Source organism: Squalius cephalus (assembly GCF_949319135.1).
Source record: "Squalius cephalus genome assembly, chromosome: 4".
Classification (NCBI taxonomy): domain Eukaryota; kingdom Metazoa; phylum Chordata; class Actinopteri; order Cypriniformes; family Leuciscidae; genus Squalius; species Squalius cephalus.
Window position 1 is genome coordinate 7462157 of NC_137125.1, and position 20027 is coordinate 7482183.

The 20027-nt window shown below is 39.4% G+C and overlaps 1 protein-coding gene across 3 annotated transcripts in view; it reads left to right on the forward strand.

The window, feature by feature from the left end:
• LOC307157292 (stonustoxin subunit alpha-like) overlaps positions 1 to 19630 on the forward strand; it is a 48362-nt gene extending 28732 nt beyond the window's left edge. For all 3 annotated transcript variants that reach the window (XM_079869174.1, XM_079869176.1, XM_079869175.1), the window contains 2 exons: positions 10141 to 10284; positions 15573 to 19630. In XM_079869174.1, the coding sequence (XP_079725300.1) occupies positions 10141 to 10284; positions 15573 to 16117 (689 nt within the window). In that variant the 3' untranslated portion in view covers positions 16118 to 19630. The remainder of the gene's footprint in view (positions 1 to 10140; positions 10285 to 15572) is intronic.
• Positions 19631 to 20027: the final 397 nt, after the last annotated feature.

Sequence of the window (20027 nt, forward strand, 5' to 3'; positions counted from 1 at the left end):
CCAAGGTAAACATTTCTAGTAATTGTGCAGTTAATGGAATTTGGAATATATTCTCAAATATGTCACTAATAAAACACAACAAAAATAATTTAAAGAGAAGGCTTATATTGACCTTTTAAGATTTTGTTTACATCTATCCTTGTATTTATATATTTTTTGCTATTTTATTAACCCCCTGAGGTCGGGCTATCGCGCCGGCGCGATAGGCTCATTTTTTTTCGTATGAGTGCAAAAAAAAAATAAAAAAAAAATATTAATTTTTATCTTATATGCTTGTGTTATACATCAATCGATCCTGTTTAGTGTGTATTTTTTTTGTGTATGCTCATAATAAAAACAAAGTGTTGTGCTTTTCGCCAAATAAAGAAAAATAAACATGATGCGAGTTCTGCCTACTCTCCGTCAGTGAAGTCAATTCTGAAACGCGTCCGAAAATGAACTGTAACTCAGCGAATACTCAGTCAAACAGGCATACAGTCACACAGGCATGAAGCTTGAATTATCTTCTTTCAAATGAAGTAATTTTTATAAAAAACAAATATTCACAGTTTATATAATATGTATGTAAAGAGAGAGATGTCAGTCGTTCTCATCTCAGCTAATTAAGTTTTAATGTGACTCCGCCTACGGAGACTGCGCTATTCAAACGCAAATGTGAGGCGATCCATACAAACCTGTGAAACGCCCACATCCGCTGGATAAGGCCGGTGAAACACTGGATGCGTCTCAGCTGCGTGGCGTGTCCGTTTTTATTTCGGCTCCCATCCATGTTAACAGTTTAGAGTTTGCATACTGCCTGTGTGAGACGCGCGTCTCAGGCGCGGCACGAGCCGCGTGGAAAACGCGTGCATTCTAGAAATAGAACCGACGCCTATTTTTCACGCGACACGCAAGCGTCTTGGAAGCGTTTCCATGCAAAATTGAATAGGAAAATCTGTTTATTTGTCATTTTGACACGAATACATATTAATAAATGTCCTTTTGATGTTTAAAAGTGTCTAGGTTTTGACATAAATGCAAATATAAATGTAATTTTACAAAATATGATCGATTTTCAAATACTGCTGTATTGAATGAACAGCTTTTAGCAAACTCTATTGCTATACTGAGATGAGGAATATATACTGTATGTGTTTTGTCAAAAATAAAGTCATCAACTAACTAATGAATCCTTTACTTTGAAATACGTATGATAAAATGTATACTTTAGTTTTGAAAGACGTTGACTAGTTTTGAAAAGATTATAAAGTATGTATGTGCATGCATATATATATGTGTGTGTGTATATATGAAGAGTTCAGATGCAAAAGCCTCTAAATGCCATCTGAAATTTTCTCCAAAAATATATATAACAACATTATGTATTGTATACATTTAAAATGTTCATAAACTTAAACTACTTTAACAACTTTGTTTTACTTTACTAATCTGAGAAGTGTACCCTTTTAGTAACCTGTTAGTTCGCAGTGCATTAAGTAATGTTAATAACAACTTTTGATTTTAATAAATATTAGTAAAGGTTGAAATGAAATTTGAAATTAACATGTAGAAGTGCAGTTCATTATTAATTCATGTGAACTAATGTACTTAAATAATGTATGAAACCTTTTTGTAAAATGTTACCAAAATTACAATTGGAAAATAAAAAAACGGTGTTTTTTCTCTTTCTTTTTTTTTACTTAAATGATAACTATTGGATTATAATAGCTGAGACGCTTACGCCACGCATCCAGTGTTTCACCGGCCTTATCCAGCGGATGTGGGCGTTTCACAGGTTTGTATGGATCGCCTCACATTTGCGTTTGAATAGCGGTCTCCGTAGGCGGAGTCACATTAAAACTTAATTAGCTGAGATGAGAACGACTGACATCTCTCTCTTTACATACATATTATATAAACTGTGAATATTTGTTTTTTATAAAAATTACTTCATTTGAAAGAAGATAATTCAAGCTTCATGCCTGTGTGACTGTATGCCTGTTTGACTGAGTATTCGCTGAGTTACAGTTCATTTTCGGACGCGTTTCAGAATTGACTTCACTGACGGAAAGTAGGCAGAACTCGCATCATGTTTATTTTTCTTTATTTGGCGAAAAGCACAACACTTTGTTTTTATTATGAGCATACACAAAAAAAATACACACTAAACTGGATCGATTGATGTATAACACAAGCATATAAGATAAAAATTATAATTTTTTTTTATTTTTTTTTTTGCACTCATACGGAAAAAAACGAGCCTATCGCGCCGGCGCGATAGCCGACCTCAGGGGGTTAAAAAGGTTATACAATTACAATTATAACAATTAAAATTTTAACAATATTTCCAGTGTAATCTTTCTTTGTAAAAACTAAAGTATACATTTTATCATACGTATTTCAAAGTAAATAATTCATTAGTAAAAGCTGTTCATTCATTCACGCACAGAAACGCGATTAATATTTAAACAGTCTTTTTGCGTGTACAGACACTTGCGATTAGAACAAAGCAAATATAGAACTGACCTCTTCCTCAGCTGGATCTGTTGCTCCTCGAAATGAAACTTCCAGCACTTCTGAGGTAAATTTTCCAGGATTATTATTAAGATAGTATTATTCCTCACAGCGTTGTAAAGTTCATGACTCTGATAACTCGTGGTGTGTGTTCTCCAGCTGATGTGGGCGTTTCACAGGTTTGCGTTGATCGCCTCAGATCATTTGCGTTTGAATAGCGCACGCTCTCCGTGGGCGGGGTCACATTAAGACATAATGAGCTGAGATGAGAACGACTGACATCTCTCTCTTTTCATACAAATGACATACACTGAGAATATTTGTTTTTTATATAAATGACTTCATTTAAAAGAAGAGAATTCAAGCTTCATGCCTGTGTGTCTGTATGCCTGTTTGACTGAGTATTCGCTGAGTTACAGTTCATTTTCGGATGCGTTTCAGAATGGACTTCACTGACAGAGAGAAAGCAGAACTCGCTTTGTGTTTATTTTTCTTTATTTGGCAAAAAGCATAACACTTTGTTTTTATTGTGAGTATACACAAAAATAATACACACTTAACAGGATCGATTGATGTATGGCACTTGTATTTAAGATCAAAGTCAACAGAGTATTTGGAGTCTCCTTTGCACTCATAATAAAAAAAGCGAGCTGGTATCGCCGGCGATACCGCCGACCCCAGGGAGTTAAGGATTCATTACTTTGAATATAGCCTAGGCTACATTGGAACAAACACTATAACATGTTATTTGATGACTTTATTTTTGACAAAACATATACTATATTTAACATATGAGCAAAAGTTGGCAAACAAAAGCTTATTTGAGGTGGCAGATATTTTACAGTAAAAATGTATAATCTATCCATAACTAGTCAACGAAATGTTGTCTTTCATATGTCTGTAACATAGGCCTTTCGTTTTTATTATAAGGAATATAAATGTTAATTTGCAGTTTAAAACGTTGCTTATACAAATACATTTTATTTCAACATATTTCAGTCGATTTTTACTTATCTCAGTATAGCAATACAGTTTGCTAAAACATCATCATTCATTCACACACAGAAACGCGATTCAAATTTAAACTGTCTTTTTGCGAGCTGTGGTAAACAGCGCGCGTCTCTGCCGTTCATTCATTCACACACAGAAACACGTTTCACTTGAGAATGAAAAAAAACTTACTACAGTATTCCTCAGCTCGGATCCTCCTTGAAATACCAGCACTTCTGTTCTGAGGTACATTTTCCATTATTATTATTACGATAGTATTATTCCACACAGCGCTGCGAGACGGTGTAAACAAATTCAATGATCTGAATAAACTTGTGTTTTCTCGAGCTGAAATGGGGGCGTTCACAGTTTGCATGGATGCCTCAGTCATTTGCGTTTGAATAGCGCGCACTCTCCGTGGGCGGGGTCAGATTAAAAATAATGAGCTGAAATGAGAACGACTGACATCCTTCTCTTTTCATACATATTACATTAACTGTGAATATTTGTTTTTTATATAAATTACTTCATTTAAAAGAAGAGAATCCAAGCTTCATGCCTGTGTGTCTGTATACCTGTTTGACTGAGTATTCGCGGAGTTATTGTTCATTTTCAGACGCGTTTCAGAATGGACTACACTGACAGAGAGAAAGCAGAACTCACATCATGTTTATTTTTCTTTATTTGGCAAAAAGCACAACACTTTGTTTTTATTGTGAGTATACACAAAAATAATACACACTTAACAGGATCGATTGATGTATGAAACTTGTTTGAAAGATCAAAGTCAACAGACTATTTAGAGTCTCTTTTAAAAAGAAGCGAGCAGATCACACCGGCGTGATCGCCGACCTCAGGGGGTTAAGGACTAACTTAAAGCATCCAAGATCGAGGAGGTCAGAGGTCATGTGTCCTGCTATAGTATCATCACCTCTCCTCAAAGTCTGTTCATGCGGCCACCAGACAGACAGCCTGTCTATCAACACATGCTAACACTTTAAACTTCTACTAGGGCTGCACAATATATCAAAATTATCGAAATATCGCAAATGTATATATCACAATACGCATATCGCAACACCTTGCAATAACTGGGGTCATGAACAAAAGACAAAGAGAAAATCACTCACTGCTCTCGGCTGAATAACTTTTGTAGCTTTAATAAGAATCAGTATATATTTAATTCATACAGTGATAACTAAGCAGTGTTTATTTTTACATTTATTTATTTTTATTTTACATTTATACACTGCTGTTCACTGTCAGAAGTTGTAAGGATGTTTTCTTGTCACACAAAGAATGTGAAACACATATGTAGGTTATATCATTTTAAATATATTTTAAAGATAATTTAAGTTTACTTTACACACTTTTTAAGCATTATCGTATTGCATATCGAATATCGCATTATTTAAAGAGTTATCGCATATCGCATTCTCCTTCAATATCGTGCAGCCCTAAATTCTACATATATTTTGAGTAGATAACCGATTGTATATTCTCAGTAAAGGGTTTCACCCTGTGTGTTTCCACACTGAATAGATCATAGCTACCATAGAAAAAGCAGAGCTGCCAACTCTCACGCATTCACCGTGAGAATCATGCAATTGACACTTTTCACGCTCTCACGCCACACATCCACTTTCTCACGCACAGAAAAATCGCGAAGCAAAGAGGACACGGAGACCGACAGACTAGACAGAGCAGGTTACTTATGATATAAAAAATATCAGCTCTCAAATTCTGTCAATTTTATTACAAAATTCAAACAGTAAATACCGTTTTGGCGCTTGTGACGTGACAGATCCCTAGCGGCACGTGAACCGATCATCTCTACTAGCTAATAGTAAATAAACACGAATGAACAATGTTGAAAGATACAGGACAACTTACCGAAATGTATATTTCTCATACATAATATCGATCAATCATTGTTTTTCAACAGCAGAAAGAGGTAAAACAACTGGAGAACAATTATGTCACATAACCATCTACCTATAGGAACAAGACGCCTATCACAGTTTACATATATAAGCTCCATCAGTATTATCAGCAGCTATCGCGTTTCTCAGGAGCTGATTACCCTCCTCCCTCCCCAGCTCCTCCTCTCGTCAGTCAGGATTTGGCCTCCTGAGCGCTCTTTGAATCAGAATAAATTCTCAAATTATGTTGTACTTTAAAATCTTGAATTAATGACATTTGCAATACATTCATGTTGGTTCTGTTCTGTTTACCCTGAGGGGGGTTATTGCTGTGTCACAGTGTCTGGTTTGTGTTTCCCTGGGTGTCCACTAGAGGTCCTCTTCCCCATGGTGTCATTCACATTAGGAACTGCATTCCCCATAATCCTTGTCTGCACTCATCACTGTTCATTGCACCCAGCTGTTCCCCATCATGATTGTTAGTTTCTGTGTGTATAAATACCGTGCCTGTGTAGTGTTTTGTTACGGAGTCCTTGTTAATCATCACACCACTTTGGAAGTCTGTTTCTTGCCTGTTCTTGTTTTGTTTCTCGTTATGGACTGCTTATATTGATTTTGACCCCTGCCTGGACTGGTTTATGATTTATGGATTACCCAATAAACTGCTTTTGGATCTATCTTTGTTTCCTGTGTGTGGTATCGTGACAGAAGGACTCCGTCTACACAAGATCCAGCGGTATGTTTTTTAATGTCTCTTCCCCAGCCACCGAGCATTTTTTGAGGGGACCTGGTTGGTCAAATTTAGCGGGACCCGTTGAGGCCGCAGTGGAGGAGGCGGTCGAGAGGAATCCCGACTCCATTCTCCACTCTGGCCCCTCTTCGAACCTGGGCTGGTGATGTCCAGTCCTGAGCGCCATCCGCCGCTGATTTCCACCCAGCCCAGAGCTCTGTTCGCCGCGGTTCCCGTCCAGCCCAGAGCCTGCACATCGCCATCAGAAACGGTGGAGGAGGAGGAAGAGCTCCAGCCTCCCCAAAGACCCAGAGGCCGTCCCCGTGCAGCCCGCTGTCGTCCCGAAGGTCGTCCCCGTGCAGCCTGCTGTCGTCCCGAAGGTCGTCCCCGTGCAGCCCGCTGTCGTCCCGGAGGTCATCCCCGTGCAGCCCGCTGTCGTCCCGAAGGTCGTCCCCGTGCAGCCCGCTGTCATCCCTGAGATCGTCTCAGAGCTGCCCACCATCAGTCCTGCCACAGCCAAGAGGGCTGTCTTCCTCTTTTATGCAGTGGTGGTACTGCATGCGTGGAGGAGACACAGGACGTCTGCCGATCCAGAGACTGTTCAGGTCACGTCTGCCGAGCCAGTGTCTCCGGACAAGATGTCCGCCACTGAGCCCGTGTTTCCGGACAAGATGGCTGCCGCCAAGCTGGTGTCTCCAGAGAAGATGGCCGCCGCCGAGCCAGTGTTTCCAGACAGGATGGCCACTGCCGAGCCTGTGTCTGTTCCTGAGCCGGTGTCTGCAGAGAAGATGGCCGCCGCCGCCGAGCCAGTGTTTCCAGACAGGATGGCCACCGCCGAGCCTGTGTCTGTTCCTGAGCCGGTGTCTGTTCCTGTGCCTGAGTCGGTGTGCATTCCTGTTCCTGAGCCGGTGTTCGTTCCTGTTCCTGAGCCGGTGTTCGTTCCTGTTCCTGAGCCGGTGTCTGTTCCTGATCCTGAGCCGGTGTCTGTTCCTGTTCCTGGGCCGGTATCTGTTCCTGAGCCAGTGCCTGTTCCTGTTCCGTGGGGTCGTCTCCGCTGTGGCTGCCCGAAGGGTCGTCTCCGCTGTGGCTGCCCGAAGGGTCATCTTCGCCATGGCCGCCCGAAGGGTCGTCTCCATCCTGGCCACCAGATGGACTGTCTGTTCCACTCTGGCCGCTAGATGGACTGTCTGCTCCGCTCTGGCTGCCTAAAGGGTCACTTCCACCCTGGCCGCCCGATGGACTATCTTCTCCGCCCTGATCACCTGAGGGGAGGTCTCCGCCGTGGCCGCCCGAGGGACTATCCGCTCCGTCCTGGCTGCCTGAGGAATTGTCTGCTCCGCCCTGGCCGCCTGATGGGTCGTCTGCTTCACCCTGGCCACCCGATGGACTGCTTCGCCCTGGCCGCCGGCTAAGCCGTCACCCCCTATTCCTGTTCCCCTTCATGGACCTGGCCCCCCATCCCTCCCCCTGATCCTCCACTGTTCCACCTCCCTCCTGGACTCTTGTTTTGTTTGTTTTTTGTGGGTCTTGGAGCGTCTGGTGGCTGTGTCACAGTGTCTGGTTTGTGTTTCCCTGGGTGTCCACTAGAGGTCCTCTTCCCCACAGTGTCATTCACATTAGGAACTGCATTCCCCACAATCCTTGTCTGCACTCATCACTGTTCATTGCACCCAGCTGTTCCCCATCATGATTGTGAGTTTCTGTGTGTACAAATACCCTGCCTGTTTAGTGTTTTTGTTTTGTTCTGTTCTGTTTAGTCCTTGTTATTCGTCACACCACTTTGAAAGTCTGTTTCTTGCCTGTTCTTGTTTTGTTTCTCGTTATGGACTGCTTATATGGATTTTGACCCCTGCCTGGACTGGTTTATGATTTATGGACTACCCAATAAACTACTCTTGGATCTATCTTTGTTTCCTGTGTGTGGTATCGTGACATGCTGCTCTCCTGCTCTTATCCATGCTAGGCTACAGTTCTTGCCCAGAACAGAATCATACCGCCAATCCAAACTGTATGCTGATTGTCAATCATATTTGACGATAGTGGTCCTGACAGAAATGCGTTTGCCCACCTATCTAAATGTAGGAAAGATGGTGAATAAGCCCTATTTCAAAAAACGGTGGAGTGTTCCTTTAACCTAATAAAATTCTGTTTAGTTATTAAAATGTTTTGACAATCACAATACACTTAATGTGATACAAGATTTTTTTTTACATCCCCCCCAATCCAATCAAAATCAAAATTTAAGGAAAAACCTTTATCTCATACAGAAGTCTTCTAGAAGATAAACAGAAAATGCATTTTGATAAAACTTTAAAGATTTGATTTAAACAGTCTTTTAATTGTAAAATATCTAATTTAAACTTTAAGCTTTTAAATTAATTTAGTGTGAATAAACCTCTGGAGCGCAGACTAGCTTTACTGTGTCATTGTGTCTCGAGGCTCGTCTGGTCTATAACTCCTCCGTCTCTGTGAGCATCTGATGCTTCAGTTCACACTGTGGTTTATCACTGGAGGATCTGGGAGTGTTTTGTTTATGACAACTTACACTATTTGGATTTTTTTTTTTTTTTTATCATTGCATAAAGAACTACTACTTCAGCGCTCTGAAAATGTAAGGTGTTTTCATATTTATATGTATTTATTCATTTTTAACCAACTTATTTTTATAACTAAAACTGTTTAAATCAGTTTGTGTAATATTTGTTATTATTCACTGAGTTCTATATTTTATTTATAATCATTTAATTTAAAATAGAGATAAGCTCCTTTTATAGAACCTGTGTGTGTGTGTGTGTGTGTGTGTGTGTGTGTGTGTGTGTGTGTGTGTGTGTGTGTGTGTTGCGAGATGTCACTCCATTTGCAAATTTGCTTTCTGCAAATATATTGAAGCAGTTTACAACCGCAGGGCATCCAAAGAATGCAGAGTGTGTCATTAGAAAACTGATGTGTGGAGCGCAGTGTTTCCCCATGGGAGTGTGTTCTGTGCGGTGATCTCACACCTGTGTCTCTGTCTCTCTATCTCTCTAAGAAACACTCAGTAGATTTTCAGCTTTAAACTTACTGCATTTTGTAAACCACATCACTGAACACATTTACAATGCTAAGCTCTTTATCTTGCTGAACATGCGAGATGTTTTGTTTATTCATAATAACCATAAATAACTGTTTAAATTGTTTCTCTAAACTTAGCAAGATATTTATTTTTATATCGAGAGATATATTAATTTCATTTATACACTTTTAAAATAAACAATGTTTTTCAACTTTAGTTAGTGTGAAATCTTATGAAATATATGGGTGTGTGTGTGTGTGTGTGTGTGTGTGTGTGTGTGTGTGTGTGTGTGTGACACCCTCTTTTACATGATGCCTTCCACTCCTCACATTCACTCTCTTCTCTTCTCATTTCATCTCTTCTTGTCTCATATATTTTCTTCTCATTTAATCTTTTCTGATTTCATCCTTTCTTGTTTCATTTCTTCTCATTTTGTCTTTTTTGTTAGCTTATCTTTTCTTTTCTCTCATTTGTCTCACTTCTTCTCTTCCTTCTCTTCTTACTCATGTAGTCTCTTAATTTTTAAAAGAAATTTCAGCAGTCCTTTATTTTACAGTGTCCTTGTTACACGTTACATGTAGTTACTATAGTAATAACTATAAATTATGCATAATTACAATTATTAGTGTGTGTGTGATTCAATAGTCTAAATCTTCTAAATTGATCAAACGGATATATTAGACCCTGGCCTAGAGCATACCATGGGACATAAATCAACAGAGGTATTCCTAATATCCACCGGTCATAAAAAGGCCATAAATGGTCCCAGAGGATCCCAGGGTCAAAGGTGCAAGGTCGTAGGTGGGCACGGCGTGTTTGGGTCATGTGGGGGGACATAATTAATTTTTACACATGCTATATCATAATCACTACTAGCAGTGTTGATGTGTACTCACTGGAAATGTTAAAGTTGTGATTAAGCAATGTAATTAATCTCTCTATCTCTATTCCAGGCCAGATGAGCAGCAATGCTCACACTGGAGTCAGAGTTGATGTGAAAGCTAAAACAGCAACAACTGTACATGCTCCTGTACTCACTGATAACACCATCACAGCCCCAGTGACCTTCAACTACAGCTTAAACACTGCAGGACATGGTAATATAGTATATATATATATAAAATAATGACTATAATACAATTCATATAGTGAAAATATAATAAATTGTAATGTTTAAAAAGACTCAATAACTGCTTTCTGAGACACACTGCTTATTAACAATCATATATGAAATATTGCTCAGTAGTTGTGAATCCTATTCTTAAGGAAGTTTAGTGTGTCGCCATATTGTTCAGAAATGCTTTAGGTACTTGTCACTTTATTCTTCTGTGTAATTGTATCTATTGTCTCTTTCCTTTGTATAAATGTACTCATTTTCTCTTTTCAGTTGCAAAACTATTTTTGCTAAAGTTGTGGAGCATTGCTGCATGTGTGTGTGTGTGTGTGTGTGTGTGTGTGTGTGTGTGTGTGTGTGTGTGTGTGTGTGTGTCCTGCCTGGAACTACTTTAGCTGTGGATTTCCTGGAAAATAATTGCACACCTTAGAAAGTTTGTCAGCCAATCAGAATCAAGCATTCAATAGCCTCCGTAGTGCAGTTACATTTAAAGCACATGCATTTAATTAACATTTGTAGTTACAGTTAACTTTAGCCCTAACTGTAGCCCAACCCTTGACCCAGAAGCTAACTCTAACCCCAATAATCCTAACCCTTAACCAAACCCATAACTCAGCTCATTAGCAGAAATGTGGGAATCATCCTGAACAATGTCTAGTCACACAGTAAAAAGCAAGTTCTGCCTGGCATGTATTGCACACGACAGCTTGGTTTGAAGTTTTGTGAAACTTTCACACACCTAGCTAGATTCGTTTGCACTCCGTCATAATTCACGCTGTGTTTTCATCTACCCCAATAGCATTTGTAACGGCTGCATTACACTCTAGCGCTACAGCGCCGTAGCGGTCAAATCGCGACATTGCAGGCCCTTACATTAGGTCACGTGAGATCAAACGACTACTCGACAACAAAGATATTTTGTCGACAATTTTTTATTGACGTTGCCGACAATGTCGACTAATCGTTTCAGCCCTACCGGCGGTCAGAAGAAATAGCGGTGCTGTGTTAACAGATTTCACGACATACACGTAGGCCCGTGGCCCAAACTAACACAGCATCTTCATGTTTAGAAACAGTAAAAAACATAACTAAGAATAACTATAGTCATGTCTGTACAGTCTGTCAAAATCAAACTAGCTTCCCACAGTGACCACAATTTTATCTACAGAGCTGACTTTGACACAGTCACACAGACACTCACACACACACACACACACACACACACACTCACAAACACTCTTACACACTCAAACTTGCAGTCACACGGACACACAAACACACTCTTACACACACACAAACACTTTTACACATACACTCACACACACTCACAGACACGTACACGCTCACATGCACACACAACACACGGACACACACCTGCACGCACACACACAAACACTCACTCGTGCTCTCTCTCTCTCTCTCTCAAAAATGATGAAGTTGCTGTCACAAAAAGTGCCCATTTAAGGCTTTAGTATAGCATAAGTGTAAAATTATATGTAAATGTTATGGTGCATGGTACAATTTCTAGTAAGCTACGCTTTTTTATTATTTCAATTCAATTATTGTGATTTGATTTAATATTGACTAATTTGGATAAATATTAGGTACTCAAAATAGCGTTAATTTTTCTCAAGAAAAAAAAAACTCACCTAATGCTGTAAACATGCAGATAGCCCTATGAGCTGGTAGTATTATTTAAAGTTAAAAATAACTCAAATTAAATATAATGCATTTTTTTATTATAATAACAACTTTATTTAATGATATAAGTAAAAATATAATAAATATGTAATATAGAACACATACAGTGGTGGACGAAGTACACATACCATGTACTTAAGTTAAAGTAAAGATACTCAAGGTAAAATATTACTCATAAAAGTACAAAAGTATTTGCCTTCAAATGTACTTTAGTATCCAAGTACTATTATTATTTTATGGCTATAATGTCCAATTATAATTTTTGTCACCAGACTCTTGCTTAACTCAGTCTACGTGAAGACTATAATGTTACTCTGGGCACACCAATCTATTAATAAAATGACATTAATTAGTATATATTTATATACACTCACCTAAAGGATTATTAGGAACACCATACTAATACTGTGTTTGACCCCCTTTCGCCTTCAGAACTGCCTTAATTCTATGTGGCATTGATTCAACAAGGTGCTGAAAGCATTCTTTAGAAATGTTGGCCCATATTGATAGGATAGCATCTTGCAGTTGATGGAGATTTGTGGGATGCACATCCAGGGCACGAAGCTCCCGTTCCACCACATCCCAAAGATGCTCTATTGGGTTGAGATCTGGTGACTGTGGGGGCCATTTTAGTACAGTGAACTCATTGTCATGTTCAAGAAACCAATTTGAAATGATTCGAGCTTTGTGACATGGTGCATTATCCTGCTGGAAGTAGCCATCAGAGGATGGGTACATGGTGGTCATAAAGGGATGGACATGGTCAGAAACAATGCTCAGGTAGGCCGTGGCATTTAAACGATGCCCAATTGGCACTAAGGGGCCTAAAGTGTGCCAAGAAAACATCCCCCACACCATTACACCACCACCACCAGCCTGCACAGTGGTAACAAGGCATGATGGATCCATGTTCTCATTCTGTTTACGCCAAATTCTGACTCTACCATCTGAATGTCTCAACAGAAATCGAGACTCATCAGTCTTCAACTGTCCAATTTTGGTGAGCTTGTGCAAATTGTAGCCTCTTTTTCCTATTTGTAGTGGAGATGAGTGGTACCCGGTGGGGTCTTCTGCTGTTGTAGCCCATCCGGCTCAAGGTTGTGCGTGTTGTGGCTTCACAAATGCTTTGCTGCATACCTCGGTTGTAACGAGTGGTTATTTCAGTCAAAGTTGCTCTTCTATCAGCTTGAATCAGTCGGCCCATTCTCCTCTGACCTCTAGCATCAACAAGGCATTTTCGCCCACAGGACTGCCGCATACTGGATGTTTTTCCCTTTTCACACCTTTCTTTGTAAACCCTAGAAATGGTTGTGTGTGAAAATCCCAGTAACTGAGCAGATTGTGAAATACTCAGACCGGCCCGTCTGGCACCAACAACCATGCCACGCTCAAAATTGCTTAAATCACCTTTCTTTCCCATTCTGACATTCAGTTTGGAGTTCAGGAGATTGTCTTGACCAGGACCACACCCCTAAATGCATTGAAGCAACTGCCATGTGATTGGTTGATTAGATAATTGCATTAATGATAAATTTAATAATCCCTAATAATCCTTTAGGTGAGTGTATATATATATATATATATATATATATATATATATATATATATATATATATATATATATATTTGAATTGAATTAATTTTTTGTGTGTTTAATTTTGGAGGAAATGGGACTGTTCCCATAAGGTATAATACATTTACAGTATTTACTGTATATATTTTTCACGAGCGTCTATGGTCATAATTATAAACATAATGTTATGATACATTCACATACACACACACACACACACACACACCCACACACACACACACACACACACACACACATATCTACGTTATGGGAGCAAAATTAAAAAGCAAAATCCCTCCAAAATTAAACACCAAAACATATTAATGCAGTGTTTCTGCTACTCCCCAGAAAAATGCTATTATATGCAAGTAATTTTAGTGTCAACGTAATAAGCAATGTTCACTATGCGTCAATATTTACCGATAATTTCTGCAATAATAGCTGCTGCTCTCTGAGTAAAAATCATGCCCTGCTAAAAATCATTGGCAACGCGATTCGTTTGGAACTATTGAGAGCTAGACGAATCACGGGACCGCGCGGCGGCGAGATCACAGTAGGGTTGTTGGACTTGAACCGGCACTGCACACTGCACAGACCAATCGGTAAATGACATTAAAATACTGCGAGAGCGATTAGAGAGTAGACGGCTCTGTATGCTTTTCAATCGCTCTCGCGATTTCGCTCTATACTTTGATGTCATAATAAACTGATCGGTCCTTGCAGCTCCGGTTCAAGTCGAACAAGCCCAAGCCTAGTGTGTCGCAACCTTATATACTATATGGTAGCAACCGTCTATGGTCGCAACTCTCATATTTAATGGCTCTGGTTCGCGAATAGTAGATACCGCCAAGGCAAGTTCAAAACAAAACGCGTGCTGTACTGTGATTGGAGGCTCGTTTGACCAGTTAAGTTTTTATTCACTCATAAATAAAAAGGAACGACTGATTTGAAAATGTAGTAGAGTAAAAAGTAAGATATTTGACTTTGAAATGTAGTAAAGTTAAAGTAAAAGTCTTCCCAAATTTAAATACTTGAGTAAAGTACAGATACCCAAAAAAGCTACTTAAGTACAGTAACGAATTACATTTACTTCGTTACTGTCCACCACTGAACACATATTTAGCAAAATACTCTCTATAGCTCTTTTTTCTTGCCAACTACGTGCTATAGCCTATATTATCTTCATTAAATGGAGTTCCTGAGGTAAATGTGACATAATTGTTCTCCAGCTATGTTACTGACCTCTTCACGCTGATAGAAAACACGAATTGATCGATATTATGTATGAGGAATATACATTTCGGTAAGTTGTAGCCTACTACTGTATCTTTCAACAGTGTTCGTGATTTTTTACTATTAGCTAGTAGACGATCGGTTCACGTGCACTAGGGATCTGTCATGTCACATTTACAAGCGCCAAAACGGTATTTACTGTTTGAATTTCGTAAAAAAATGTACTGAATCTGAGAGTTGAGATTTTTTTATATCATAAGTAACCTGCTCTGTCTAGTCTGTCAGTCTCCGTGTCCTCTTTGCTTCGCGATTTTTCTGTGTGTGAGAAAATGGATGTGTGGCGTGAGGGCGTGTGAAAAGTGTCAATTACGTGTGTCTCACGGTGAATGCATGAGAGTTGGCAGCTCTGTAATACGACTATTTGTACTTCTGTCCAACTTCCAAAAGGCTATTTTTTGTAGCTGGATATATATCATTTGTTGCGTCTAAATATGAATGAGGATACGGTTATTGATAAATCAAATTGTTATTGTTCTTCTTATTATCATTTAGGGGGGCTTAGGAATTACCCATTTACCCATTTTGGGGTAGCTTCAGCCCCCCTAAAATAGGCCTAACGACGTCCCTGTGTTACAGAATGATATTTCTTTAGTGCTTTATTATCATTGGTTGCTTACAATCCTAAATGAACTAGTCAGATCTGAAATGAAGACTCAAGATAGAAAGTTTCTGTAATTCACTGATGTGTGTTTTCTCTCCATCAGATTCTCATCGCCTCACTCTGGATCTGAACACAGCGAATAAACGCCTCCGTCTGTCTGAGAGGAACAGAGTGATTACTGGCACTTACCCAGGGCGTCAGCCGTATCCTGATCATCCAGACAGATTTGATGTGTATCCTCAGGTGTTGTGTAGAGAGAGTGTGTGTGGACGCTGTTACTGGGAGATTGAGTGGAGTAAATGTGTGTTTATATCAGTGTCATATAAGAGCATCAGCAGGAAGGGGTCAGGTCTTGAGTGTGTGTTTGGATGTAATGATCGGTCCTGGAGTTTGGACTGCTCTCCTGACAGTTACTCATTCACACACAATAACATAGAGACTAAACTCCCTTTAAAGCCCATCATCAGCAGGAGAACAGGAGTGTGTAGAACAGGAGTTTATGTGGATCACAGTGCAGGAACTCTGTCCTTCTACAGCGTCTCTGACAGAAACACACTTAGCCTCATACACACAGTCCAGACCACATTCACTGACACGCTATATCCTGGGTTTAGGCTTTATAATAGATCATCAGTGAAACTGTGTTGATGAATGAGAATAGACTGATGAGAGATTCTACCCATAATGCTTTGAGCTGCATGATAAATCAGTGACAGTGAGATGTTATTCACCTTATTCTACCCCGCCCGCTTTTAATACTTTGCGCTTCCGCATTTTGTCATCTGACTTCCGCTAAACTGACACGGCACATCCGGTTGCTAGTTCAGTAGTTATAAGATTGTTTATATATAACATTGTTGGTAACCCTTCCTTTTACAGTCCCCTAATTACTAGGTATTTACCTGGTAAATATATTGTAAGTTATACTTGGTTATTGGTAATTACCACAGGTAACAAGTATTAAATGCAGAGAAACTACAAACTAATTACTAAGTATTTACCTGGTAAGCATATGGTAAATTATAGTATTTTAGTGTGTAATTACTTAAGGTGATTACTATGCAATTACAGAGAAACTACCAGGGAAAAAAACACCACTGTTAAATATCAACTCAACAAAGTACTGTGTACTTGTTACCTGTTTAGGCTGGTAATAACTCAGATTTAATTGTGTACTTCCTAGGCAGCCAATTTTTAGAAACACCTCCGGTATTACCCATCAATTCAAGTGTAAAGCAACTGTACTGTAAAATGATGCCTTGTTTATTTCCATGGTATTACAGTTGTGCCAAATTCTGACCCCCGCCGAATTATTACCCTCTTAATATTGGTAGGTTTAGGGTTAGTTGTGGGGGATGGGTTAGGATTAGGGGTGGGGTTAGGATTAGGCAATCAGATACTGACTTCAACGAGGGGGGTAGTAATTTGGCAGGGAGTCAAAATTCGGCACAACACCGGAATTGTACCATATAATCTGATCATTCCCTTTTCCATAGTCACTTTTTTTTTTTTTTTTTACCTCGTATGCCCTGCAATTTTACCAAGGAAAACATGACAATTTACTCAGTAAGTAAAGTGCAACTGTACTGTAAAAGAAAGCCTTGTTTATTTCCATTGTATTACCAGACTCTTACCACATCCTTTGCTACTGCTTAAACATTTTTGAAATCACAAACTTTTACCATGTGTGTTCTGCAACTTAACTAAAACATTCCAGCCTGGTCTCATTAATACATAGTATTAATACGTAATTTTCAAAGATAGAAAACTACATAGGCTACAACTATGAAGAAAAACAACATACGTGTAATCACAATAATTTATTTATTGCGAAAATGTCAAAACCGGTACCAAAAGTCGTTCACATGACGATGTGTTGCAGTCACAGTCCTCTCTCTCAATATATAATAGTTTAGAATGAGGTACAGATCAGAATTTAAGTTATTAATCCATGAAAATGTTAATCCGGCTTCGCTCTGTGTGAAGGCGCGCGCGCTTCTCCATTTCAAATGTAGTTTACCGACTGAAATACGGCATGTCGCAATCTGTGACGAACATAAACGAACAGGCGAGAGCCAATGAGCGTTTGATATTACTGCCGTAAAACATGTCGTAGCGCTTCTTGAGGGCGCAATTTTTGAATTTGAATTCATCACGAGCGCGGGATTTGACAGTTACGGACTGCGCTGCTGTGGTAGCCTGTGAAATGGAGATGAAGATCACTCACTCAGACCTGCCAACCTGTACGCATTTTGCGTAGCGGATACGCATTTTGACATCAAAGTACGCTGGTACGATTTGTTAGTCTAAACTACGCAAAAACCTGGTGACGCCTATATGCACGCGCAGTCCTCAAATCAAGCAACAGCAAAAGAAGAAGAGTTCGACCAATCATAGCGCTGGATTCATTCCCCAAATAGCAAGCGGGGATGATTGACAGATGCGTAAGGCCTATAATTAAAAAGAGACTGAAAATCGACCAATAAAGAATCTGCTCGATCCGCCTTCCACTCCCGCGGCCCGCCGTCTGATTTCATAAGCGAGGACAGTAACTTTAACGTTACAGTAGCCTAGTCACTGTACATCTGACTCCTGAAGGTAAACGGGCTGGGTTGGGCTCGATATGGAAAGATGAAATATTGTACTGAGTTAACCTAATCCTATGGATTCGATGATCACACGGATCGCATTTATTATCTTAAAATACTCCGTTCTTCATGGTCACTCAGAAAAAGAGGTAGACATCATTCAGCCACGCAAATAATAAAATGCTCAAGAAATACTGAACAATAAATCTTAAAAAACTTGAAATCGTTATGGCTTCGTGATTATGAAAGTGATGTGATATGTGGATTAGCCTACGGATAAGCGCGAGTCTGGAGAAACAGGCGTTTATTTATTCATTCTCAGTGTTGAGAAACGTAGCCTTCATGTGTTACGTTATTGTGTTAATAATAACTAAAGTACCTAATTATGTTACATATTTATTTTGTATGAAAACTAGCGTATTAGTTATGGATTAAAAAGTACCGTTGTATCAGTGCTGCGCGAGCTCTCTCACAAACACGGACGCTCGCACAGAGAGAAGATAATTAGATTTGACGGGCTAAGTTTAAATTTTGCTCTTGCTTGTTTTTGTTTTTTATTTTTTTCTGTCAAAATGCCAGAAAGCATTTTGTATTATCCATCCTTGTTTTTAGAATTCGTTAAATGACGAACGGTTTACTGTTAACAGCCCTCATATGTCGGAATCGTCTAACTTACCGGTATACTTGATATTCTTTTTAGAATAAGTGATTCGTTATGCTATTACTGGACTCCTGTCTAATCATTGTCAACTGTTTTCTATTAATATTTTTGTATTGGTAACATTTATTCAGTAATGCGTGTCCTGTTTAAAATGTGCAATGTTCAAATGCAAAGACAGCACGTCACAAATAGAAGCCCTTTTCCCTGTGGTATTTAGTATCATATTTGGATATTGGAATAATAAATTAAGTAGCCTATCTTAATTGTACAAATTTTTTTTTTTACAGCTTTATAGTGGTTTCTTAATTTTAGACTAGTTGACCAGCACACATTTTATGCAATGCAATATAATGCATGTGTGTCGTCGTCGTCCACACAACCCCCCGTCGTCGTCGTCGTAAGCCATTGAAGTCAACAGGGTGCAAATTTTAAAAATAGAATAACTCGGTGTAGGCAACACCGATTTTTGTCGTTGTTCTCTGTATTGACAGCACTCCAAATGTACAAAAAAATGAGCTCAATGTTAAAATTGACCGGAGTTCTCCTTTAACTCAATACAATATTTCAACTTTCCACATCGAGCCCAGGCCGTTTCCCTTCAGGAGTCAGAAGTACCGTGACTACTGTACTGTCCTCGCTAATGAAATCAGTCAGACGGCGGTTTGTCTATCATCCCCGCTTACTATTTGGGGGATGAATCCAGCGCTATGATTGGTCGAACTCTTCTTCTTTTGCTGTTGCTTGATTTGAGGACTTTGCGTGCATATAGGCGTCACCAGGTTTTTGCGTAGTTTAGAGTAACAAATCGTACCAGCGTACTTTGAAGTCAAAATGCGTATCCGCTACGCAAAATGCGTACAGATTGGCAGGTCTGCATTAATAACACAGCTGAACTTCAGTCAGTCATATAAGTAAGGGATAATGTATAGGGGAGGCGGTTGTTATAGCGAATAACAACCCCGACAGGCTGAACGGGACCCCGACGCGAAGTGGAGGGGTCTTGAATCAGCCTGAAGGGGTTGTATTCGCTATAACAACCGCCTCCCTATACATTATACCACTTATTACATGGCTACCTACCAAATAAATCAATAATTTGACACAAAATATTGATTTAAAAAGGAGTTTATTGATTTAAAAACGATTATATTGCTTCCGCTAAAGAAAATAGTCCGTTGCGTCTCTACGGTCGCGTCCATAGCAACGCTCTGTTTTTCATGGCAACGGTCTGTTATACTTCGCAGCGGTCTGTTATCAAGAAATAACAGACCGCATTCTACATTGGAATTCAGCCAAGCCATGTAATAAG